Source organism: Melanerpes formicivorus, unplaced genomic scaffold, assembly GCF_026170545.1.
Source record: "Melanerpes formicivorus ecotype bairdi unplaced genomic scaffold, bMelFor1.0.p_v2 SCAF_37, whole genome shotgun sequence".
Lineage (NCBI taxonomy): Eukaryota > Metazoa > Chordata > Aves > Piciformes > Picidae > Melanerpes > Melanerpes formicivorus.
Window position 1 is genome coordinate 1,835,793 of NW_027142389.1, and position 25,454 is coordinate 1,861,246.

The window sequence follows — 25,454 nt, forward strand, 5'->3', positions numbered from 1 at the left end:
TCTGCTGCGAACAGTCCTGGCCCCTGCCAGCCCCCGGACGTGCCCAAGCACCGACAGACCTGTGCACAAGGAGCTGCCAGTTTGTGTGCTCGGGCAGAGCTGTGCACCACAAGGTGCTGCCAGTTTGTGTGCCCGGGCAGAGCTGTGCACAACAAGGTGCTGCCAGTTTGTGTGCCCGGGCAGAGCTGTGCACAACAAGGTGCTGCAAGTTTGTGTGCCCGGGCAGACCTGTGCAGGACAAGGAGCTGCCAGTTTGTGTGCCCGGGCAGAGCTGTGCACAACAAGGTGCTGCCAGTTTGTGTGCCCGGGCAGAGCTGTGCACAACAAGGTGCTGCAAGTTTGTGTGCCCGGGCAGACCTGTGCAGGACAAGGAGCTGCCAGTTTGTCTCCCTGGGCAGACCTGTGCAGGACAAGGAGCTGCCAGTTTGTGTGCCCGGGCAGAGCTGTGCACAACAAGGTGCTGCCAGTTTGTGTGCTCGGGCAGAGCTGTGCAGGACAAGGTGCTGCCAGTTTGTGTGCTCGGGCAGAGCTGTGCAGGACAAGGTGCTGCCAGTTTGTGTGCCCGGGCAGAGCTGTGCACAACAAGGTGCTGCCAGTTTGTGTGCTCGGGCAGAGCTGTGCAGGACAAGGAGCTGCCAGTTTGTGTGCCCGGGCAGAGCTGTGCACAACAAGGAGCTGCCAGTTTGTCTTCCTGGGCAGACCTGTGCAGGACAAGGAGCTGCCAGTTTGTGTGCCCGGGCAGACCTGTGCAGGACAAGGAGCTGCCAGTTTGTCTTCCTGGGCAGACCTGTGCAGGACAAGGAGCTGCCAGTTTGTGTGCCCGGGCAGAGCTGTGCACGACAAGTTGCTGCCAGTTTGTGTGCCCGGGCAGACCTGTGCAGGACAAGGAGCTGCCAGTTTGTGTGCCCGGGCAGAGCTGTGCACGACAAGGTGCTGCCAGTTTGTCTTCCTGGGCAGACCTGTGCAGGACAAGGAGCTGCCAGTTTGTCTTCCTGGGCAGACCTGTGCAGGACAAGGAGCTGCCAGTTTGTGTGCCCGGGCAGACCTGTGCAGGACAAGGAGCTGCCAGTTTGTGTGCCTGGGCAGACCTGTGCAGGACAAGGAGCTGCCAGTTTGTCTTCCTGGGCAGACCTGTGCAGGACAAGGAGCTGCCAGTTTGTCTTCCTGGGCAGACCTGTGCAGGACAAGGAGCTGCCAGTTTGTGTGCCCGGGCAGAGCTGTGCAGGACAAGGAGCTGCCAGTTTGTCTCCCTGGGCAGACCTGTGCAGGACAAGGAGCTGCCAGTTTGTGTGCCCGGGCAGACCTGTGCAGGACAAGGTGCTGCCAGTTTGTGTGCCCGGGCAGAGCTGTGCAGGACAAGGAGCTGCCAGTTTGTCTCCCTGGGCAGACCTGTGCAGGACAAGGAGCTGCCAGTTTGTCTCCCTGGGCAGACCTGTGCAGGACAAGGAGCTGCCAGTTTGTCTTCCTGGGCAGACCTGTGCAGGACAAGGAGCTGCCAGTTTGTGTGCCCGGGCAGAGCTGTGCACAACAAGGTGCTGCCAGTTTGTCTTCCTGGGCAGACCTGTGCAGGACAAGGAGCTGCCAGTTTGTGTGCCCGGGCAGAGCTGTGCACGACAAGGTGCTGCCAGTTTGTGTGCCCGGGCAGACCTGTGCACAAGGAGCTGCCAGTTTGTGTGCCCGGGCAGACCTGTGCAGGACAAGGAGCTGCCAGTTTGTCTTCCTGGGCAGACCTGTGCAGGACAAGGAGCTGCCAGTTTGTGTGCCCGGGCAGACCTGTGCAGGACAAGGTGCTGCCAGTTTGTGTGCCCGGGCAGAGCTGTGCAGGACAAGGAGCTGCCAGTTTGTCTCCCTGGGCAGACCTGTGCAGGACAAGGAGCTGCCAGTTTGTCTCCCTGGGCAGACCTGTGCAGGACAAGGAGCTGCCAGTTTGTCTTCCTGGGCAGACCTGTGCAGGACAAGGAGCTGCCAGTTTGTGTGCCCGGGCAGAGCTGTGCACAACAAGGTGCTGCCAGTTTGTCTTCCTGGGCAGACCTGTGCAGGACAAGGAGCTGCCAGTTTGTGTGCCCGGGCAGAGCTGTGCACGACAAGGTGCTGCCAGTTTGTGTGCCCGGGCAGACCTGTGCACAAGGAGCTGCCAGTTTGTGTGCCCGGGCAGACCTGTGCAGGACAAGGAGCTGCCAGTTTGTCTTCCTGGGCAGACCTGTGCAGGACAAGGAGCTGCCAGTTTGTGTGCCCGGGCAGAGCTGTGCACGACAAGGTGCTGCCAGTTTGTGTGCCCGGGCAGAGCTGTGCACGACAAGGTGCTGCCAGTTTGTCTTCCTGGGCAGACCTGTGCAGGACAAGGTGCTGCCAGTTTGTCTCCCTGGGCAGACCTGTGCAGGACAAGGAGCTGCCAGTTTGTCTCCCTGGGCAGACCTGTGCACAACAAGGTGCTGCCAGTTTGTCTTCCTGGGCAGACCTGTGCAGGACAAGGTGCTGCCAGTTTGTGTTCCTGGGCAGACCTGTGCAGGACAAGGAGCTGCCAGTTTGTCTTCCTGGGCAGACCTGTGCAGGACAAGGTGCTGCCAGTTTGTGTGCCCGGGCAGACCTGTGCACGACAAGGTGCTGCCAGTTTGTGTGCCCGGGCAGACCTGTGCACAAGGAGCTGCCAGTTTGTCTTCCTGGGCAGACCTGTGCAGGACAAGGTGCTGCCAGTTTGTCTGCTCGGGCAGAGCTGTGCACAACAAGGTGCTGCCAGTTTGTCTCCCTGGGCAGACCTGTGCAGGACAAGGAGCTGCCAGTTTGTCTCCCTGGGCAGACCTGTGCACGACAAGGTGCTGCCAGTTTGTCTTCCTGGGCAGACCTGTGCAGGACAAGGTGCTGCCAGTTTGTGTGCCCGGGCAGACCTGTGCAGGACAAGGTGCTGCCAGTTTGTGTGCCCGGGCAGACCTGTGCAGGACAAGGTGCTGCCAGTTTGTCTTCCTGGGCAGACCTGTGCAGGACAAGGAGCTGCCACATTTGTCTGCTTGTGGGACCCTCATGGGAGGCACTGGCCGTGCCCCTCGCACCCACTCATGTAGCTGCCAAAACCAGGGCAGGACACTGCGCCTGAGGAAGGCTTGGTGCCCTCACAGCCAGAGCAGAACCCGGCAGTGACACGGGGAGCATGTCCCCAAGGCAGCACTGATGCATAGCTGCTTTCACCAGCTGATGGGCATTCCCAGTTCACACTGGTGTGCAGTGCAGGGTGTGCTGTGCTCTGGGGTGAGGAGATCCAGGGGTTTCTCTGTGCTGTGGCAGGCATGGCCCTGCTCTCCTTGGACTGCCTTGGCTCGTCCACCTCTTTGTGTGCCTGTGACTCACCAGGCTGGGGTGGGATGGCAGATCTCTGCCTGGTGGGAAGGGCCCTTATCAAACTCATTGTTCTCTCCCTGCAAGCCTTACTGCCGCCAGAGCCCAGGTGAAGTTTGAGCTTTGTTCGAGGATGGGAAATTAATTCTGATGGAATCTTCAAGATAATCACTGGGAAAGGGATATGAGCTAGAGCTCGTGCTCCCAGGAGGTCTTTGTGGGACAGGCAGTAGTCAGGACTGCTCGGCTCTGAGGCTTTGCTGGTGGCAGAACTGACTCAGATTTCACACACCTGATGCTGCCAGGAGGAATCCCTCTGATCCCAGAAGCTGTTTGAATCTTGTAGCAAAACTCTTAATGGGTAGAGCACTAGAAACTCTTCTTTTGCTGGGATCTGAGTGGTTTTTTGAGGCAGAGTCAGGCCTTCTTCCCTGTGCTGATGTGTAGCATCTGCCCCCTTTCACTCCACTCACAGACATATGCCACTTCCCTTGCTCTAGAGCTAACATAAGGAACTTCAGCCCCAGGACAAAACCTCTGTGCAAACTGGTTTTACTTGTGTGCAGAGCAACTGGAGGAGTGAGTCTGGAGGGCACAGAGGTGATGAGAGGGTCATCTGAAGCAGCAAAAATAGCATTCTTGGCTGGGGTTGCTGACTGCCTTGTTTACTGCAGTCTGAACCCCTCAGGGGTGTGTGCACATCTCCTTCTTGTCCTTTGCTTTGACCAGCAGGTCTCAGCTCAGCCATGCTGGTCTCTTCCCTTTGTTGCTGGATTCCTTACTCCTGGGGCTCAAGAGCACTTGTGCTGTATGGAAAGTGTTGTTAAGGTCTGGCAACGCTGCTCTTCTCCTGTGCCTGGGATGTTCCTCTGCACTGCTAGTCCAGAGACTGCAACCAGCTGTCATAGATTCACAGAATGGTTTAGATTGGAAGGGGCCTTAAAGATCACTTAATTCCAAACCCTTCCACTAGATGAGGTTGCTCAAGGCCTTGGTTGTCCTTGTTCAGCATTGGCTACTGTGCTCAGGAGAGATGGAGTTGCTTTGGAGCTGAGGAAGGTTGCCTTGAGAAGGGCCCAAGGTGGCAGTTTTGTCCTCCCAGGCTGAAGGCTACCCCCAGGCAGGGGTGCTCCCCTGTGAGTAGTTTACGGCTCCAATCCCTCTCTTCAGGCCAGTCTCTCTTCACATCTGTGCCTGGTCATTGTCAGGATGCAATTAAGCCAAAGGATGATTGCATCTCCTGCTTGGGGCTCTGATGTGATCACTGCCAGTGCCACAGCAAAGGCTCCTTCTGCAGCAATATGGAGCCTGACAGCTGCATGAGGCTTTTCCAGCCCTGCTTCATTTGAGATACCAGCTTCTGATCTCTGCTAGGCTTGTGTCCCTGGACAGGTCATGCCACCAGGCTGATCTGCATTATGTCCCTGCTTCCTCTGGACACAGGCCATGCAGGGGACTGTCTGTGTGTACCACAGCCATCCCACCTGAGGGTGGGCAGGAGCTGGGTGACTCAGGAACAACTGTTGCTCACACAACCACTCTGTCTCTTGGCAGGGTCCTGGGATCCCCACTATGGCAATCCCCTGGTGCTGCTGGCAGAGATTTCCTCAGAGCTGTCCCCAGCTGCATCTTTCACAGGTGTGAGCAAAAGCTAACTGACTCCAGGGGGATGCCATGGGAATTCACAAGGCAGTTGCTGGCTGTTACTGGCCCCTACCAGGGCCATGGTGGAGAGATGCTGCCTGGCAGGCATGACCCTGCTCCAGATCCACAACTCTAGGCCTTTATGAGGTGGCCATTGTTCTACAAGGCCCTCACTCCACGAGAGGCATGAGACAGTTATCACCCTGGTTGTTGCCATTCCTGGAGGAAGAATAATCTGCCACTGAGTGGGGAAGGTGTCAGGGACAGGGAGAGCCACACGTGGCAGAAGGATGGCTCCAGCCCACGATTCATCTTTCTGGGGTTTATGGCAAGGCAGCAGCTCATTCAGTGGTCAGTGTCCCACCAGGACCTCTGGGAGCCAAAGGCACCTCCTCCAGTGAGTGAGCCAGGAGGGCAGCCATGGCAAGCAGGATGATGGTGCCCAGCCATGGCAGCAGGAACGTCATGGGAAGGAGATGAAGGGAAGTGGAGGGTCAAAGACCAGAGCTGATTCAGGCTGAGCGAGTACTGCCTCCCTCAAGCCACAGTTCACCACTGATTGTGAAATCGATGCTGGGGCCTGGAGCAGGGCTTCCTCTCTAGCCCTTATCTTTGCTGCTTCCTCCTCCTCCTCCTTCAGGACTGTGCCCGGGCAGTGGGAGCTTGTGCAAAATAAAACTGAGAAGCCCTAGGGCTAATTAATTACTAGCTGCTGGTAATGCTGACTGAGCCCTTGGGGCCTCCAAGGCTGTGGCAGAGGAGAAAGTGCAGAGAGATACTGGAAAATTACTGTTTAATTCTTCAGCATTACACTGGAAAATTACTGTTTAATTCTTCAGCATTACGTCTGACTATGGCATCTGGTGGATGAGGGGCAGGAAGAGGCTGATAACGAGCCAGCCCCTGTGACAGCTCTCCCTTCCCCTCCCTAGCAGCAGGAGCAGCCAGGGCCCTGGAGGACTGGCTCCAGCCCCGGTGAGAGTTCAGTGTGTGGTTGGATGTGGGTCCTCGGGAGGGCTCTGCCCGCGGCTGGCCCCACGGCCGTCAGTACTCCTGCTGAGTGTCGCAGCCAAGCAGCTCCACCCGCAGGGCGATGTGGTTGTGCCACTGCCGGGGATGTATCCTCACGTAGCGGGCAAAGAGGGGCGGCTCCAGGGTGTTCATCACTGTGCCGGTATGGTCTTGGTTTGCCTTGAAAACCTGAAGAGGAGAGAAAAATCAGGGGTGTGCTCCACAGAGAGTCCACTGACTTGAGGACAGCATCAGCTCGGAGGGAAAAGGGAGGAATGAGCACAGCCTGGCCAGCTCACTGCTCTGTAAGCAATCCTGTGAGCAGGTTTGCTGCCAAGGGCTGTGCTTGCTGGCCATGGGGTGGCCATGGGCTGCCTCTGCCTACCTTCTCCTTGCCATCCTGCAGGACCAGGTTCCAGTGCACACCATCCTGGCTGCTGGAGACTGCAAACTCCTTCACAAACATATGGGTGAAGACAGCTTTGGCTCCCTGGGTTATGATTGCAGTCACTTTCTTGGTTACTTCAAAGTCCACCTGCAGCCACTCGTTGAGGCTGTTGCTCTGGGGAAGGACAGACTGCCTTCAGCCCTTCAGCAGCAATGGGGAGGACACCTTCGCTGCCGCTGAAGGGCACAGTGCATGTGGCTGCACACACTCCCCATACAGCCCTGGCTAGAGGAGGCTGCAATCACCCAGCCTGCCTGCTGGGATCCCACCCACACCCTAGCTGCCCGCCTGAGGATCTCCTTGCACGGGCTACCTTTGGCCTCCAGGCGTTGGTCCTCCCCTGCAGATTGAGGCGGCCGTGGGCGGGCGACCAGCTGGAGAATACGTTGGTGCTGTAGGAGGAGGCCGAGACGCGCTCGTCAGGGATCCCTCTGTTCTCCATTCCTAAGGGCATGGAGCAGCCTGGAAGAGAGGAGTGATGCTTGTCAGACAGGGAAAACACCCATCATGGAGATGCTTTCTGGCTGCTCACTGCTCCAGCCACCCTCCCTGCGCTTTTCTTGGTCACAGCTTCTCCTGTGCTTTGTCATCGTCCCTACACTGCTCAGGGGCCCTAGGTGCAGCACAGGGGAGTGCCAAACTGCACCTGCCACTAGTCTCACCTTCTTGTCTCCCTGGGGGTTTTATCTAGGAGGAATGAGAAGAATTTGTGCCTGTACCAGGACATGAGGAGAACCTGTGTCCATGGGAAGGACAAGAATACCTTCAGGAAGTCACTCTGCACATGGTGAGATCAGGTGCACATGTGCACAGCTGCCTCACAGCTGGCCTTCAGGCTTGTGGCATGGGGCATCAGCACAGTCTCTGCTGCTTGCAGCTGCTGGAGAGTCCACTCTGCTGGGGTGCAAGACTAAAGAATGGATCCCAAAGCACCATTGCCCCAGACTACAGCAATCTCACTTTGGAGTAGCAAAAAACAGAAGAAAACCAAGTAGTGTCTGTCTCTGCTTGTTCCCTGCACCCCTAGACTGAGGCAGTAGCTCTCCAGCTATCAGCTTGGCTACTGCTGGAGGTTTCTGGTGATGAGAGCTTGTGCCATGGTCTCCTTCTGATATTGCTATCTCTAAAACCACCACAAGCCCCATGAGGAGAGGCTGAGGGAGCTGGGGTTGTTTAGCCTGGAGAAGAGGAGGCTCAGGGGAGACCTTCTTGCTCTCTATGACTACCTGAAGGGAGGTTGTAGCCAGGTGGGGGTTGGTCTCTTCTCCCAGGCAACCAGAACAAGAACAAGAGGACACAGTCTCAAAGCTCTGCCAGGGGAAGTTTAGGCTGGAGGTGAGGAGAAAGTTCCTCACAGAAAGAGTAATTGGCCATTGGAATGTGCTGCCCAGGGAGGTTTTGGAGTCCCCATCCCTGGAGTGTTCAAAAAAGGATTGGACATGGCACTTGGTGCCATGGTTTAGTTCTGATGAGGTGTTAGGTGACAGGTTGGACTTGATGATCTCTGAGGTCTTTTCCAACCTCACTGGTTCTATGATTTTCCAGTTGTGTCCCTCCAACACCTCAGTGCCATCCCCAGCCTCCTCCTCCTCCTTCCCGCTGCACAATTGCTTGGGGAAGCCCTGAAAGACGTGGAGCTGCTGCTCAGCACCCCAGGGGGTCAGGCCCTGGCGTGGGTGCTTGCTGCCTGGAGGCCAGACGTACTGTTGAGGTCGCAGCCCAGGAGCTCCATGCGCAGCGTGGTGCGGATGCTGTAGTGCGTGGGGTGGATGCGGATGTAGCGGGCTATGATCGGGGGCTGGAAGCGGTTGTCTCTCACTCCTGTTGCATCCACGTTTCCAAAGAACAGCTGCAGGGGAAGGGAGGGAAAAAAAGAGGTGGTTGTACCAGTGGCAAAAAAAACAAAACACAAGAGAGAGAGAGGTCAAGGATTAGTGGGGAGAAGAACTTCTCTGTCTGGCACTTCTATATCTTATCACCATCCTTACAAGGACAACAGCAGCCCAGGGAAATGACGTGAGCTGTGAGGGACTTTTAGGGTGTTGGGTAGTGATGGGGCTAGGGGGAATGGAACAAAACTAGAAATGGGAGATGTCAGGAAGAAGTTCTTCACCTTAAGGGTGGTGAGACACTGGAACAGCTTGCCCGGGGAGGTGGTGGAAGCCTCATCCCTGGAGGTTTTTAAGACCAGGCTGGATGTGGCTCTGAGCAACCTGCTGTAGTGTGAGGTGTCCCTGCCCATGGCAGGGGGGTTGGAGCTGGCTGAGCCTTGAGGTCCCTTCCAACCCTGACAATTCTATGATTCAGAGCAAAGAAGTGTGATGGGGCAAGCTCAGGATGAACCACTGAGAAACAGGAGGAGGAGAAACCTGGGGGCTATTATAAATGTGGGGGATATATTTATTTTTACAGAAGAGAGGAAAGAAAAAGAAGGGGGAAAAAAAGTCAGTCCTGGGACTTCTGAACCTGGCCACGACTCATGTACATGGTGGAGGCTTTTCTGGATACTTTTTTTCCCTGTTGGAATGATCAGCTTATGTATATTTAGGCTGTGGATTCTTCTAATGAGTAGAGACCTCCCAGATCACCTGCATCTGTGCAATGTTTTTGGAAAGGCAGATTAGCTTTGGGGGTCAAAAATAAAAAGGTATGCAGGCAGAATCTTACAGCTAGCTCCAAGTAACATGTACCATAACATCAAGCAGGGGATGTCACAGCCACCTGGGACTGTGGAAGGAAATAGCTCAGTCAATTTAACATGAAACAGATGGACAGAGACAGCAAGTCCCTTGCAGATCTGTGAGCTGTGATTCAGTCATCCTGGCAGTGAATGCTCACTGTTCCTATCCTAATCAAATATCTCAGGAGCCGAGGAGATTTCTGCCTCCTGTACAGCGCTCCCTAGAGTCATAGAAGGGTCCTGGTTGGAAGGGACCTCCGAAGGTCAGCTAGTCCAACCCCCTCTGCAGGCATCAGGGGCATCCTCAACTAGACCAGGTTGCCCAGAGCCCTGTCAAACCTCTCTTTGAGTGTCTCCAGAGATGGGGTCTCACCAACCTGTTGCGGTGTTCCACCACCCCCATGATGCAGAACTCGTTCCTAACATCCCATCTAAATCTACTCTTTAATTCCAAACCATTGCTCCTCATCTTATCACTGCAGGCCTCACCCCCAAGAGACCCCATTCTGGGATCACTCTCCTCAAGATGCTGTTCACCTTACCATCTGGGTGCTGGTGGTATTCCCCTTGTATTTCCTCCACCTGTGCCCATCAAGGCTGTAGAAGACAACAAACTGGGAGACATAAAGGCTGGAGAACTTTTGTCTGGCCCCTTGGGTTTTTATGCCATGAATAATCATGAGGTGCAGGAGGTCCACCTGAGAACAGAAGTCAGGGATTCATTTCTGATGAAAGTTCAAGCCACGTGCAGGCAGTGCACTGTAGACCTGTGGAACTCACTTCCTCATAACATAGCTGAGCACAGGTTGTGAAACAAGTTAAGGACACAGAGAGCCAACAGCTGGCAGAGGGCAGAGAAGAGCTGTTTGGAGAGCTTGGCTGGGTCTTTGATGGACTTTGGCACAATCTGATGCTGCTGCCAGGCTACCAGGTGATTGCTGCACTGAGGATGGATGCAGGGATCAGGCCAGCAACAGCCATGGTCAGACCAGCTGCCATAGGGTCTCACAGCTCCCCTCCCAGAGGGGAAGCAGGGGAAATAGGTAGGATGCAGCAGGGAGACACTGGCCATCTGTGTGGGCCATCCATGTGGATCCTTAAGCACAGTGCTTCAGCCATGAGCATGCACTTGCAGTACCCCCAGCTGTACCTTCAGGCACAGGCCACTCTCACCTGGATCCAGGCGTTGCTCTGGTCGGTGCTCCAAGCATTGATGGAGCCAGCGTTATCCAGCCTGGCCAGGTAAGGAGCCCACTGCCCTGTGAGCAGAGCACACAGATGTGAGGCTGCTGGTGGCTCCAGGAGCTGCCCAGCCCACAGTGGTGAGAAGCCTATCTGCAGGATGGGGCCTGAGGATCACCCTGGGGTTTAGTAGCCCATACAGTGTGGGAGAGCACTGACACAATGGGAGGGATGAGTGGGATGCTGACATGGGCATGGATGGATGGAGGAAGGACACTGCTAGGGACATGGTGAAGCAGAGCCTTGAGCAGGCAAGCATGTGAGTTGTGTTGGCTGAGGCTGCCCCAGCTTCATCTGCCCTCCTTGCAGCAGCAGCTCCTACTCACCATACTTCCCTGATGCTGTGATCTGGGAGTCTGCAATGTGACCTGAGGCCAGGCCGAGGGCATTTTGGCAACCTGCAGCCAGACAGGGAGAAGGGGGACAAAACCCAGGGAGAGCTGATTAGATAACAAGGCTTTTGAAGGAGTAGCAACCCCCAGGCTCAGGGGGGTTGTCCCAAGCCTCTAGGAACCCTCAGGTTTCTTTGTCTCACACAAAGAGGTGGGTTTCAGATGTTTCCACATCCAACCCTGAATTTCAGTGGTGCTGGAAGTTCTTGCTGCTGACCCAGATGCCAGCAGCAGAGTTCCCAGCATCAACCAACAGCAGCCTCTTGCCAGACTCATGCCCTGACCTCTCATTCCCATGTCCTATCTCCCAGCAATGGTGACAAGTGTCTCTTCTTTACACCCATGTCTTACTCCTGGGCCTTTTTGTTGCTAGGCAGCATCTTTTACAAACAAGTATCACATAGCTAAGGGGAAGTCTGCTTAACACCCCTGTCTCCCTGCATCTCCCTTCTGGCCTGCTGAGCACAGGGCTGTTTGTCTCTTAAAATAACTGTTACTATTAGCCACTTGTCACATCTTGGTGTCTCCCCTGCAGGGCAAATGCTTCTAGGGGTAATGTGAGTTTCATAGAATCAATAAGGTTGGAAGAGACCTCAAGGATCATCAAGTCCAACCTGTCACCCAACACCTCATGACTACTAAACCATGGCACCAAGTGCCACATCCAATCTCTTCTTGAACACCTCCAGGGATGGTGACTTCACCACCTCCCTGGGCAGCACATTCCAATGGCTAACAACTCTCTCTGGGAAGAACTTTCTCCTCACCTCCAGCCTAAACTTCCCCTGGCACAGCTTGAGACTGTGTCCTCTTGTTCTGGTGCTGGTTGCCTGGGAGAAGAGACCAACCCCCTCCTGGCTACAACCTCCCTTCAGGGAGTTGGAGAGAGCAATGAAGTCTCCCTGAGCCTCCTCTTCTCCAGGCTAAGCAACCCCAGCTCCCTCAGCCTCTGCTCACAGGGCTGTGCTCCAGACCTCTCCCCAGCCTCGTTGCCCTTCTCTGGACATGTTCAAGAGTCTCAGTGTCCTTCTTAAGTTGAGGGGCCCAGTTTGTAATCTTAAGCAGATTTTTAACTTAAAGAAGGATTTTCTGGATGACATTTAATACTCATTTATGAAGAGGCAAGATATGGTCACTGTGAGACAAAAATACTACTCTCACAAACCACTTTTCCCCAGCACTTTAATTAAGGGGAGGCAGAAATGTATGGAGTCAGAGGTTTCCTGTGGATTTTGCAGTTGCTCTTAGGGCTCTTCCTATCAGAACAATCTGTAGTCAGGTTGTTAGCTGCCTCCTGCCATCACTCAGTTCACCTCTTGACATGTGGTTAGGCAGCTGGGCACTGCACCTTCCTGAAGGTGCAGGCAGGCAACAGCCTGTGCATGCAGTGCTGGGGAAAATGCAGTTTGCAGGAGGTCCAAGGAGGAAGAGTTCTGAAAGCAACTTTCTCCCCAGCTGTGTCTCTTGACCCTGTGCTCTCTGCTGGGCTGTGTAGGGTGACAAGGGCTGAAGTAGTAACTTTCCTTCAGCCTGAAAGCCTGGGAGACCCCACCTGGGGAAACACTGAGACCCCTGGAGGAGGAAGCTGAAAACCATGCTGGCAGCAGGTGGGAGAAGGTGCAAGGAGGATGACTCACTGGGGTTGTACACGAGGAAGAGAGCACTCATCCCAGCTTGCTGGTGCTCCCCCACTTTGCACTCCACCCTCCAGATCCCAGCATGCGAGGGCCACATCTCCACCGTCCCAGAGACACCTGGCCAAGAATGGAAAGCAGAGCAGAGAGGAGTTATGGCTGTAAATGGGATGCCACAGCACCAAGCACTGTGCAAACACAGAGCCAGACTCTTCCAGATCCATTTCCTCTCATTGCTATCCCCTCACAGGCTTGGCTCCTCCTAACAGTCACGGACATGAGGCCACAGCAGCAGTGCTTGTGCCACATCTCACCTGGGTAAAGGTTGTAGACTCCCATGCGGTACTCCTGGCTGGTCCTCATGCTGAACAGCTGCCCATGGAAGTGGATGGAGTGGATATCCTCCGTGCTGCCCATGTTCAGGAGGTGCCATCTGACCCGCTGCTGCTCAGCCATCACCAGCCCGGGCAGTGTGTCACTCGTGTAGCCATTGATGGCTGGGGGAAGGCAGCAGTCAGGAGCAGCTCAAGGCTCCAGAGTTTCTCCAGCCTGATATGGGGGGAAGAAGGAGGAAGAAGAAGGGGGAGGAAGAAGGTGGGTGCTTACCATGGAAGGAGTGTTTCCTCTTGAAGTCAGGGCTGTCCTGCTGGATGGGGCAGGGCGGGCGGCAGTTCCTTTCCATGTTCTCCTGGAAGTACCAGCTCTTGGTCTCGTCAAAGATGGTGAAGAGCAGGGAGAACTCCTGCACAGCCAGCTGCCGCCGGAGAACCGGGTTCAGCACCCCGCGGCGGCACAGGATCAGCGGCCCAATGAGGCCCGAGTGCAGGTCCTTTTCCTGCCAGGGAGTCAGGAAGGAAGGTTGAGCCTCAGAGGAGGAGGCAGCAGTGATGCCCACGAGCAGCTGGTGGCCTCATCTGATCCCTGGCCCGGCTCCTGCTTGCACACAGGGCATGGCACACGCACGGTGGGAAGGACAGGCTGGGTTCACTGGGGGACCCTTGCTCTGCCCCAAGCTAAGGCAGGCTGTGCAGCAAGTGCTGCCATGAGCTTCCAAGAGAAGCGGTGCCTGTCTGCCAAACTGCCCTACAGTCCCTGTCCCACCAGCACTGCAGCCCAAGGGCCAAATTCAGGCAGATTTGGCAGAGGGGTAGGGAAGTGCAGAACACTGGTGCCTTACAGGTGTCATCAGCTGGTACAGCTGAGGAAAGGGAAGGGGAAACCCAGCTAAGGAAAGGGAAGGGAAAGTGCCAGCTTGCATCCATCACTCTAGCAGACACCTGAGAACCCACACAGCTCCAGGCAGCTTTCAGCACAGCATACCAGGACAAGCCTTGACCTCAAAGCTGAGACCCAGCCATGCTGCTTGTCTCTCCTTCCCGGGCTGCACTTGGAGCAGGCTTCCACCTACCAGGTCCACGTTGGAGAAGTAAGCCCAGGCCTTGCAGTCGAACTCCTGCGTGGTGGGCACCATCTGGGGCAGGACTTTCCAGGAGTACTTCCGGAGCTCACCAGGCCACACCACCTCTCCACCCTGTGTGGCATCTTGTGTCTCCTCATAGGCTTGCAGCGTGGAGTGGAAGGAGAAGGGACGTGAGGCCAGGTTCTTGAATGTGACCTGCACCAGAAGGAAGGCAAAGCAAAGACACTGTGGGAAAAGCTTGTTGCAGTGCCAAGAGTGCCACGGACCCTGGGGTTGGGTCCAGACAGCTGATGGGAAGGAGGCAGCTATGTTCCCAGTGCCCACACCTCCAGCTGAGCCCCATGCAGTGGCCAACCCCTGTTGAACCATAAGCTGTGGCTGTGCAGTGTGATCTCCAGTGGAAAGCAGGATGAGTCCCTCTCAATGGGAGCAAGGTCAGCTGTACTACTGCCTCTGGAGCCCAAAGGCACTGAATCCATCCTGGTGGAGATGTCAGTGAAAGCTGGGCAACTTCTCCAGGCATACAAACCCTGAGCCTAGCGAATAGCCTTTCACCTCTTCCTTTTAGGTGGATGCTGAAGGACCTCTGGTGGTGAGGGAAGCCCAGGCCTCCCCTCATATAGAGACCCATAGAAGCTTTACTGGACTCTGCTTAGCTCACTCCCTTTTTAAAATCCCCTCATCCAAAGGGCTCTCCATGGAGATCAGAAGATGCTTTGGCTGTGCAATTGAAGGGGTTGGGTCTGTCTCAGGCACAGGGCTTTGCATATAAACGTTCTGAGGTTCCTCCTGCCCTCTGAATGGTGGCTCTGCCCCCTGGTGCCATCCACATAGCACAGGAGGTGCCAAGAGGGAAACTCCTGCCCCCAAGCCCTGGAGCTGAACCCGTGGAGCCCACCTCAGCACTCCCTCTGGCTGAGCACTGCCAGCAATGGAGGAGATGTCAGGTTTTATAGGGAACAGGAACTTGCAATTCACCATGATGACATCTTCAACTTCTGCCCTGATGTAGGGCCCGAGGATGCCCAAGTGCTCATCCAGCTCTCCCCGCAGCAGCGGCTGTGTGAAGGAGTCATCCAGGTACTCCCGGAAAACCACCTTGCGGTACTGCTGGAAAGCCTTCCTCCGGCCTCGCCAGGGGTCCCTGCTGGGGTGAGGGCAGTTAGCAACTCAGCTGATACTCTCCCACAGGGAGGACAGCTGTGGCAGGGCTGCTGCAGGGCAGGGGTGATGCAGAGCCCAGAGCATCCTTGATCCGCTTGCAAGGAAGCTCAACGCTGCTGGAGCTACCACACTCCCCAGGTGAAGGGGAGGCACTGGGAGCCTGGCTGGATCATACAGTCAGAGACCTGTGATCCTGCCTGCCAGAAGAGGCCAGCTGCACACCTCAGTGCTGGAGGAATACCTGAGGAACAGTCCTACTTACGTGGCTTTCAGGAAGTGCTGTGGTCTCTGGTCCCCATAATCCCACATCACCTCCACCGCTGCAATGAAGTATTGCCGGACCTCCCCCTGGAAGGAGCGAGGGTCGTGCTCCTCCTCTCCATAGATATCAAAATCCTCCATGGTCTGCTCTGGCTCACCATACTCATCGTAGTCTGGCTTGTCAGCCCTTGGCCCTGAGGGTCTGGTGTGGGTCCTGTTGTTCAGAGCTGGTCTCTCCCTAGGTCCTGGGGCATGGCTCCTCTTCCCAGCTGTGCTGTTGCTTTTCTCAGCCTTTTTGGGTTCTCCTAGACTCTGCCCTTCCCTTTTCCCAGTTTCTTTTTGGACATGTCCCTCACTGAGTATCTGCCATCCACCTGGGCTTTGGGGAATGCTGTGGTTGTGAGCAGGGCTGTTTGGAGTTGGGGAATAACTCTCTTTGGAGGCTGCTCTCAGAGGGGTTTCTCCTGGGCTCTGCCTAGACATGCTCTCAGGTGTGTAGTCCTCTGTGGCATTGACCTTGAGCTGCTGAGACTGAGGCCTGAACTGACCCAGCTGCTCCACAGAGTTTGTCTCCTCCTCCATCTCTCTTCTCTCCTGATCTTGCTCACTCCCAGGAGCTCCCCAGACAGCACCTCTGCCTGGATGCAGCTCAGCCAAAGGCGGGCTCTGCAAGCCCCCAGTGTGTTTCTCTGTCCCCAGGGAGACTTGGTTCCAGTTCGAGGTCAGGTCAGCAGCCACAGCAGCAGCCAGCATCTCTGAGCTGCTTGCTGCCATCCCTGCCTTGCTCCCTAGTGCTCCCTGCAGGGCCCCCTCACTGCTACCCCCTACACCCCCACCCGAGTGCAGTCTTTCTTCAACCATGTTTGATTTTCCTTCCAGGTTTTGCTGGGCCACCATCCCCTCAGGCAAAGTGTCATTGGGTTGGAGGGACCTCTTTTGGAGGAGGGTGCTGCAGAAAGGGCAACGAGGTCCACAGGTCTTTGGGACTGCCTTATTCGTTGCTGTCTCAGGGGTCTGGGTGGACAGCTCCTGCTCTGCTCTGTTACCCTCAGAGAGAGGCTCTCTGCTGCCAGGCCCTCTGGTGCTGGGAAGACCCAAACTGTGCCTCAAGCCTGTGCTCTGCAGTGACCTGGCTTGTCGAGGCCTCCAGCTGGAGCTTCCCACGCTTGGGGCTGTGTCTCTGTCTCTCAAAGGCTGTTCAGGGCTGTTGAAGAAAGCATTTGGCAACTGCCTTTCACCATAGGCCACAACATTGGTTTCAGGAAAGGCAAGACTGTCCATTGCTGGCAATTCCTTAGTGGCTGTAGCCTCCTGAAGCACTGCCTCCAAGACTAATTGGTCCCTCTCTTCTGTCACTACATAGTTGGAAGGCTCAAGTTCATTGGTGTGTGCAGAGGTGGTTTCTAGAAGGCTTGTGCCCTTGGCAAGCTCACTGTCCTCTTGTTCTGTGCCCAGTTTGTCAGGCAAGGAGTTACTCACATCTGTGGGGATTTGCTCTTGCACAGGTTTGCTGGGTCCCACATCTGAGAGAGAAACGTTTTTCCCTTCAAAAGATTGGTAAAAGCCTTGGGAAGCCACTTTGTGAGGTCTTTCCCTCAGCCTAGCATCTAGCTCCTTTGATGGGTAATTGCTCTCTCTGGTGTGACTGGGAGAGGTTCTGTTGTCTTCTTTCTCATCTGAAGGTGCAGGATGGTCCAGTGCAGAGGAAGAGTGATGGTCAGCACTTAAAGCTGGTTCTGTATTAATTGTCTCCTTTGACTCATTTAGGCTTAAGGATATTTTATCAGTGCCTCTTAGCAATTTATCCTGGGCACCCTGAGAAGATGTGTCTTGAAGTCCCAGATTGTGCTCCAGGTCAGTCTGGTGAGGTGAGCTCCTGTTCTCTTGAAGAGGAGCCCTGCTAGCAGCAGAAGCAAGTGAGTCCCACAAGCTTGTTGTAGGAGCAGTCCTCTTTTGAGGCTCTGTTTCCAGGATCTCTAATGTATGACCATGCTGGACCATGGTCCTCTTTACTGGCTCCTGCACCTCTGGGATTTTTATCACCTTTGCTGCCAAAACATCTTCTGGAGCTGGTGAGGCTCGGTGCAACCATTGCTGACCTGCTTCTGAGCTGACAGTAGGATGGACCCTTCCACTGACACTCTCCAAGTGCTCCCCAGGTGGGAGAGCACCAAACCCTTCATCCTGGGTGCTGCTTTTCAACAGTTCTTCTGCATCCTCCAGGAAGGATTCGTAGGACACTGGCTCATAGTTTGTCTCTGGCAGAGAAGACATGGAACTATCAGGTGGATGTGGGATTGTTCCTTGAGGTGTTGCTGTGCCATTGGAAGTGGGATCCAAATTCCTACTGCTGCTCAGGAGGGCCCCATGGCTGAGTTCTGTCAAGCAGAGTCGTGGGTTCCCTGTCTCATTTCTGGAAGAGGTCCCATTGTTCAGTTGCTCATTCACACATGGCCTCTGCCATCTCTTTCTCTTAGAGAAGCTCCTTGGTTGGAAGTCAAAGGTGTCCTCATCAATATAATCTTCCTCATCAGGGTACTGCTCCTGCTGGCACTGCAAGACTGTGAACTTGGCTTGCATCCCTCGGTCTCTGAAACCAGGATTCAGGCACCCCAGTGCCCAGATGCCTGTTTCAAGAGATGACAAGAGGACACCATCAGCCCATCACAGTGGGAAATCAGAGGACCTACCATCCCTATGCTGCTCTCTTGCTTAGTGCAGTCCATCTTTTCTGGCAGTCTCTGGTTCATCATAGTGTTTTCTTGCTTTCCCAATCTCTGGAGTACCTCACAGCGGGGCTCACAACACCAGACCCCACCCTGACAAGCACCATCAGCAGGGCCAGTGTTCCCTGCCAGAGCTTAGAGAGCTACACACACCTGTGAGGCCCCAGGGATGGCTTGGTGAGAACATTTAATACACTGAGGACCCACAGAGCCTCCAGGATTATCGCCAGCAGTAATCAGCAGCACTCACTGGTGCTGTCAAACACACCTCCCTCCCACACCTCTCACATCTCTCCCACTCAAGGAGAAAGACATGAAAAGGCTGCCTCTTGCTCACATCCCTGGCCAATGTGTTTGCTCCCTGCAGGGATTGCCTCTTTAGCACCAAAGAGTGGGTGGGGAGGTGTGTGACCAGGCTGTGACTCTGGAGAGAGCTGCTACCTGCTGCTGGCCTCAGAGGAGCAGGCACAGCTCAGAGCTCCAACAGATGCAATGTTTGGCTGGGTTTTAAGAAAGCTTCCTGGGACACCTAGAAACCCTGACAGCTTTGCTCAGGGTGCAGCACTCAAGGCCAGCAGATCAGTGCTTGCAATGACATGGGAAATCCTGTGTTTCCCCTGGGGGAGGAAATGGTTAACAGCACTGCTTCTGCAAGTATCACAGTATTGCCAAGGTTGGAAGAGACCAACCTGTCACCACAGACCCATGACTAGACCATGGCACCAAGTGCCACGTCCAATCTCCTCTTGCTGTGGACAAAACGCCGAACAGGGGGAAATGAGACTGAACTCTGGAGCCAATCCTTCCTAAAACTCCTCCATGGCTCCAATTTGTGTCCTTGTAAAGGTGTGGAGATAAACGGGAGGCTGCCATCAGCGCCTGAAGCTGCAGCAGGGGCAGCGCTGACAGCGCCTGAACCTGCAGCAGGGGCAGCACTGACAGCACCTGAACCTGCAGCAGGGGCAGCACTGACAGCACCTGAAGCTGCAGCAGGGGCAGCGCTGACAGCGCCTGAAGCTGCAGCAGGGGCAGCGCTGACAGCGCCTGAAGCTGCAGCAGGGGCAGCGCTGACAGCGCCTGAAGCTGCAGCAGGGGCAGCACTGACAGCACCTGAAGCTGCAGCAGGGGCAGCGCTGACAGCGCCTGAACCTGCAGCAGGGGCAGCGCCTGAAGCTGCAGCAGGGGCAGCGCTGACAGCGCCTGAAGCTGCAGCAGGGGCAGCGCTGACAGCGCCTGAACCTGCAGCAGGGGCAGCGCCTGAAGCTGCAGCAGGGGCAGCGCTGACAGCGCCCGAAGCTGCAGCAGGGGCAGCGCTGACAGCGCCCGAAGCTGCAGCAGGGGCAGCGCTGACAGCGCCTGAAGCTGCAGCAGGGGCGGCACTGACAGCGCCCGAAGCTGCAGCAGGGGCGGCACTGACAGCGCCCGAAGCTGCAGCAGGGGCGGCACTGACAGCGCCCGAAGCTGCAGCAGGGGCGGCGCCTGAAGCTGCAGCAGGGGCAGCACTGACAGCGCCTGAGCGTGCAGCAGGGGCAGCGCTGACAGCGCCTGAAGCTGCAGCAGGGGCAGCGCCTGAAGCTGCAGCAGGGGCAGCGCTGGCAGCGCCTGAAGCTGCAGCAGGGGCAGCGCTGACAGCGCCCGAACCTGCAGCAGGGGCAGCGCTGGCAGCGCCTGAAGCTGCAGCAGGGGCAGCGCCTGAAGCTGCAGCACGGACAGCTCCTCTTGGCTTCCAAGCACGAAGCCAAGGCTGGAGATGCAATGTCCGTGGGCCTTACACTCTTGCAGCCCTCTTCCTGCCTTGGCAGCCTGTGTGACCTTTATGCTCTCCATTAGTGAAGTAAAGTGCAGCAATTGAATTCCTTTGATTTAAGCTCTGGAAGGCTTTCCTCCCTGCCTCTCTCTCATGCTGTTCCAGCAGGTTGTGCATCCCTTTGCTCTCAGGGGTACCAGAGCCCTGGCTGGGGGGTGCCCCCTGCTCTCTGCCCATGCTTGACAGAACAGCCTGTGCCACAAACCTGGCTTCTCCAGGCTCATGAAGACCGTTTCTCCAGAAAACGGGAAAAGGGTGAGCACGTCCTCGAAGACCATGTCGTGCTTGAATGTGTTCCCAGAGAAGAAGATGGAGAGGAAGTCTGTTTGGGCCCCAACACTCAGGACATACCAGTACACAACGTCATGCAGGCAGAGATTTGATTGGAGGTTGCCAAACACAAAGCCATTAATAGCTGGAAGAGAGCAGGGGTGGAATGTTTCGTTAGCATCTGATTCCACCACGGCTGTGGACAGGCTGCTTGTTGCCTGGGGCAGGGATTAGCCTGTGTCTGCTGGGGCTTTGCAGGGAGCCCCTTGGCTGAGCACTCACTGTGCATCATGTTGGAGGCATAAAACTGTGGGTCCTGGGTATCCACATGGGCTGCATCGGTGCAGAACCTCCTGATGTTCTCCTCCAGGTACCAGCTGCGGTTCTCATCGAAGACTGAAAACAGCAGCAGCCCTGTCCTGTCTGACATTATCTGCAAGAGAAGCAGCTTGTTGGAGCACTGGAACAGGCTGCCCAGGCAGGTTGTGGAGTCTCCTCCTTTGGAGGCATTTAAAACCTGCCTGGGTGTGTTCCTGTACAGACTACCCTTAGGTGATCTTGTTTTGGCAAGTTTGTCTTGGTTTGGACGTGATTATCTCTGGAGGTCCCCTCCAGCCTCTAATGTTCTGTGATTCTGTGCTTCTGGCTGCTCAGAGTGCCCACAGGACCTAGTGCAGCTGCCAGGTCCCAGCCTGGGTGCATGGGGAACAGTTCAGTGCTGCTTCACAGGAGTTAGGGGCCAGGTTTGGAGAGGAGGGAGGATGGGGAACACAGAGGTGTTGGGACAGATGGCAGGCTTGAAAAGAGCAGGCGAGTCTGGTTTGACCGAAGTATTTCACCTGCCACACTTATCCCAGCCTGGCAGCTGAGGCAACAAAGGAAGGACCCACCTGATTTCCCCTTTGATCCATGGACTTCCTAAAGCAGATCAGGAGAGGCCCAATCAGGCCTGAGGCTGTGTCTCGGACTGGGTCGACAGAGCTGTAGTAGAACCGGGTGAGGCAGCGAGGATCTGCCTGTGTTGGCCCATCCTCAGCAGTGATCTTCCAGCTGTAGGTGAATGACTGGCCAGGGGGGATAGGAATGTCCTTCACATTCTTATCTGGCAACACACAACCCAAGGGCAGATCAGTTAGGTTGAGGCTGCTCCTGCAAGGGGTGGATCCCACGTTTTAAACCTCTCAGGAAGGAGGTTTCCTGCTCACACAAACTGTGTGGAAAACGACCCAAAGCCATGCCCACACCACGATGGCATGCTGCTTGCTGGCATGGAAAGCTGATCTGGGCAAAAGGAGCCCCAGGGAGCAAGGGAGGATGGAGAGGCATATGCTTAATTCTGATAGCCCCTGAAACTCCTGCCAGCTGGGAAATTTGCCCCATGTCAGCTGGGTTCTGGGCAGTCTAGAGGAGTTTGCAGATGAAGGCACAGAGCTGGACAGGGCTCAAGTGGGTGAAAAACAAAGCAAGGAAAGTGAGATTTTCAAGACAATGCAGCTAGACAATGAGAAAAGCAAGGAGGAAATCCAGAAGGAAAACTCAAATGCTAATAAATCCTCTGAGCATTTAGCAGGGTCTTGCACTGACATAGCCTTAGGGAAAGGCTTTTCTCTGCTCCAAGTGCCCAGCTGAGCTGCTGTGAAAAGCATAGCCTGCAAGGCTCATGTGTCAGACAGGGTAGGAATAGCTCTTTTTAGTTGCACTCCCCTGAAGAGCATTGTCCCCATGGCTCAAAGACCACAACTTGCCTGCCTTTCACAGGCTTGAATTGTTAACAAAGCTGGTGAGCCACTTCTGGCTGGGAGCTGTTGACAGAGGGGCAGGGACAGGACTCCCAGCAACTCTGTTTGGCCTGGCTCCTCCAGCTCTGCCAGCCCATGGGCCACTTGGCCCTTCTGACTGTGCTGAAGGAAAATCACAAAGCTGACCTAATCCCCTGAACTCCTTGGCAGCTGTCATCCTGATTTTGCCAAGCTCTGCTGCAGCAGCAGCAGTTTTACTCTAACCTCTGCAATTGCTGCTGTCATTGTGATGCACCCAGAAGGGCAGAGAGGAGGAGACATGGGGCACAGTTTTGCCCTGGTGGGATGTGGCTTTGCACAAGTCATGATCTTGGGAACAAGCTGGCAGGAGGTGAAAGCAGTTCTGGGAAAGGCATCTGGTAACTCAACAACCCCAGAGCTGAGAGGGAGTGAGTCTGAAATGAGCCCCTGCTTTAAAGCAGGGCAGGGGAGACCCTGGGGAATGAGCACCATAAGCAAAATGTCAAACACAGGCAGGATCACCCAAGTGGTTCCAGCCTCATCAGAAAGTGGAGGCCTCCAGGATGGACCAAACATGGCCCCAGCTCCCTAGCTGACATCTCCCTGTCTTCCAGCCATCACCCAAGCCATCCTCACAGACAGGAGTACATAGCACCAGGGGAACATGAATCATCATCATCGTTTCTGGGACTGCAGGGCTAAGGCACTCGGGTGGATGGGTTTGACAACCAGCCTTACCATGGGCTGCAGGAATCTCTCCTGGCCCAGAAGAAAGGCAGTAGTCAAAAGAAGTGGTGTCCCAAACTCTCCTGGCCTGCCTTACCTTGAGAGGCCTTCATGGCATGGTACGGACGGACGCTGGTGAGGCCATGGGGGTAGATGTTGTAGGGCCGGCTTGCCAGGTTCCTGAACACGATCTGAAATGAGGACAGCCAACAGCAATGTTTGGTGCTTCCTGAATGTCTTGAGCCCTCGAGGCTGAAGGCACACTGCCTTCAGTGTGCTCAGGGAAGGAGACGCTGGGCAGCGGCACTCTGGGGTTGGCTACCTGGCAGTGCCCAGCAGGGAGGAACCCAGACACAGCTGGGACCACAAAGCAGGAGTCAGAGCAGGAGAAACGATTGTGTCCTTCTCTGCTAGCCCATGCTGTCCACCTTTCCAGGAGATGCCCATTTTAGGGAGGCCATGAAAATGAGACTTATTAAAGGGAAAGCTGTCTTTAGTCTCACTTTGCATAGGGACAGAAGAGGTCTGTCAGTCCAGGAGGCTTCCCAGGACCAAGGCACTAGGTCTGCACAGCAGTTAACAGCTTTAAAGTGCTTCCCACCTCACTGCATGAAGCCCTTCATTTAGTTCTCTAAAAAGCTCTGTTGGGGCTTTGCCAGAGACATTACCTTCAGCTCCATCCCCACAACTGCACAGGGATGCCCAGGCAGGGAGCAGAAATGTGAAGCCCCTGGAAACCACCCCATTGCTCCTAGCAGCAAACAAGTCAAGTGGTCAGTAGAGGCACTTGGGGAGACACAAGCAGCAGTTCCCAGCACTGCATGGGAAAAGCACACGGATGGAGAAGAGTGGAGGATGAGAGGACATTCCTGCCCCAGAGGAAGGTGCTGATGCCATGTGTCATGGATCAATTCACATGATTCCTAGGGTGTCTGCAATCAAGGACACAGGGCCATATGCTGTACATCTCCCCTGATCTCACCAAGACTATTTCAGCAGCATCTGCCTCTCTGATCACCTTTGGACATCACCAAATGTGGTAGAGTGCCTCGAGAACTTATGCCAGATCTTAACCACAAGCCAAGAACTGTCAGGAGGAAGAGCATCAAGCTTTGAAGTTCCCCTTTCCAGGCCCATTCTGTGGCAAGCAGTCCCTCTCACTCACCTTAAACTGATCTCCAACCTCCCCCTTAATGACAGGCCCCAGGATTCCCTTGTCCGTCTGGTCTGACATCTTGCGCTTCTTGAAGCTTGCGTCCTCGTACTCCACAAACATCACCTTCTTGTACTTTGAACCGATCCTCTGGGGGCCAGCTTCCAGCAACAGCCTCGACAGGTTTCTGCAGGAAAGGCAGAGAAAGACCAAATGATTCTGCCAGAACCAGAGCTTCCATCCTCTATGGACAGGGAACCGCTTGAAAAAGTCCAGCGCAGAGCCGCAAAGATGCTGAGGGCAGAGGAACATCTCCCTGCTGAGGACAGGGCGAGGGAGCTGAGGGCTCTTGAGCTTGGAGGAGGAAGACTGAGAGGTGACTTCATTCATGTTTGTAAAGATGTGCAGGGCAGTGTCAGGAGCATGGAGCCAGGCTCTGCTCAGTGTTGTCCAACGATAGGACAAGGGGCAGTGGGTGCAGGCTGGAGCAGAGGAGGTTCCATGTGAGCAGAAGGGAAAACTTTTTCCCTGTGAGGGTGACAGAGCCCTGGAGCAGGCTGCCCAGAGAGGCTGTGGAGTCTCCTTCACTGGAGGCATTCAAAAGCCTCCTGGATGAGTTCCTGGGTGAGCTAATTTAGGTGACCCTGCTCTGGCAGGGAAGTTGGACTGGATGACCTTTTGAGGTCCCTCTCACAGAATTTCAGGGGCTGGAAGGGATCTTGAAAGCTCATCCAGTCCAACCCCCCTGACAGAGCAGGATCACCTACACCAGATCACACAGGAACACATCCAGGCAGGTCTTGAACATCTCCAGAGAAGCAGACTCCACAGCCTCCCTGGGCAGCCTGCTCCAGGGCTCTGTCACCCTCACAGGGAAAAAAAAGATCATCATATTTGTGTGAAACTTCCTGTGCCTCAGCTTCCACCATTGCCCCTTGCCCTTGTCCATGCAGAGCCTGGCTCCATCCTTTTGGGACTCACCCTTTGCATATTTATAAACATTGATGAGGTCACCTCTCAGTCTCTTCTAAGCTAAAGAGCCCTCAGCTCCCTCAGTCTCTCCTCACACAGAAGGTTCTGTGACTTTGTGATTCTGTGACCTACACAGATGATCAGGAGCTACCAGTGCACAGAGGGGACATTGATCCCTGCAATCACAATATGCATCCTGGGGAGTAAAGCTTCAAGTGATTCAGTGCTTCTTTAATGGAGAAGCCTTCAACTAGCTTGCACAGCAGCAGCCTTGGGCTGACACTGGGCCTTGTCTTACAGGGAAGTGGTGACTGTGAGAGCTGAGAGCATGGCAAGCTGTCCTGTGTCAGGGACACCTCCAGTATGTGAATATAAGGCAACAGAGCAAACTGCCTTTCCTTGATCATCACAGCTCCTTCCCAGGAGCAAGGCCAGCCCTGAGCTGGAGAGGACATTTCCTTTGCCTTACCCTCTGAAGGGATGCAGGTTGGGATTTCTGCCCTGCCTGCCTTGCTGCAGCGGCTGCTGGCTGGGATCTCCATCTGTTCACACAGCCTGCACCAGCAGGGGGACTGGTGACAAGTGTCACCACCATGGCATAGGTATGTCTGCTGAGATATCACACTTGCATCACCTCTCCCTCCAAGATGCAGGTCAGCAGCAGGGGCTAATCACCTCTGACACCTAGGTCCTCCCAGACATGGCAAGAACACCCACACTCTGGGGCTGTGGGCACAGGCCCTCACTGTGCAGGGCCTCCTGGTAGAAGGATGAGAAGGTTTTACCAAGCCTTGCTACCTGCTAAGAAGGGGCT

The 25,454-nt window shown here is 55.3% G+C and overlaps 1 protein-coding gene across 2 annotated transcripts in view; it reads right to left on the minus strand.

The window, feature by feature from the left end:
- Nucleotides 1-3,866: 3,866 nt before the first annotated feature.
- F8 (coagulation factor VIII) overlaps nucleotides 3,867-25,454 on the minus strand; it is a 32,063-nt gene continuing 10,475 nt past the window's right edge. The window contains exons 9-26 of one of the 2 annotated variants that reach the window (XM_068157556.1): nucleotides 23,681-23,855; nucleotides 22,613-22,706; nucleotides 20,920-21,131; nucleotides 20,312-20,462; nucleotides 19,965-20,174; nucleotides 15,228-17,853; nucleotides 14,780-14,945; nucleotides 13,790-13,996; nucleotides 12,988-13,216; nucleotides 12,696-12,878; nucleotides 12,385-12,501; nucleotides 10,682-10,753; nucleotides 10,287-10,372; nucleotides 9,656-9,811; nucleotides 8,138-8,282; nucleotides 6,747-6,895; nucleotides 6,371-6,547; nucleotides 3,867-6,174 (exon numbers count right to left, since the gene is read on the minus strand). In XM_068157556.1, coding sequence (XP_068013657.1) covers nucleotides 6,019-6,174; nucleotides 6,371-6,547; nucleotides 6,747-6,895; nucleotides 8,138-8,282; nucleotides 9,656-9,811; nucleotides 10,287-10,372; nucleotides 10,682-10,753; nucleotides 12,385-12,501; nucleotides 12,696-12,878; nucleotides 12,988-13,216; nucleotides 13,790-13,996; nucleotides 14,780-14,945; nucleotides 15,228-17,853; nucleotides 19,965-20,174; nucleotides 20,312-20,462; nucleotides 20,920-21,131; nucleotides 22,613-22,706; nucleotides 23,681-23,855 — 5,311 coding nt within the window. In that variant the 3' untranslated portion in view covers nucleotides 3,867-6,018. Of the gene's footprint in view, nucleotides 6,175-6,370; nucleotides 6,548-6,746; nucleotides 6,896-8,137; nucleotides 8,283-9,655; nucleotides 9,812-10,286; nucleotides 10,373-10,681; nucleotides 10,754-12,384; nucleotides 12,502-12,695; nucleotides 12,879-12,987; nucleotides 13,217-13,789; nucleotides 13,997-14,779; nucleotides 14,949-15,227; nucleotides 17,854-19,964; nucleotides 20,175-20,311; nucleotides 20,463-20,919; nucleotides 21,132-22,612; nucleotides 22,707-23,680; nucleotides 23,856-25,454 lie in introns of both variants that reach the window. The other variant, XM_068157555.1, reaches the window with a different exon arrangement.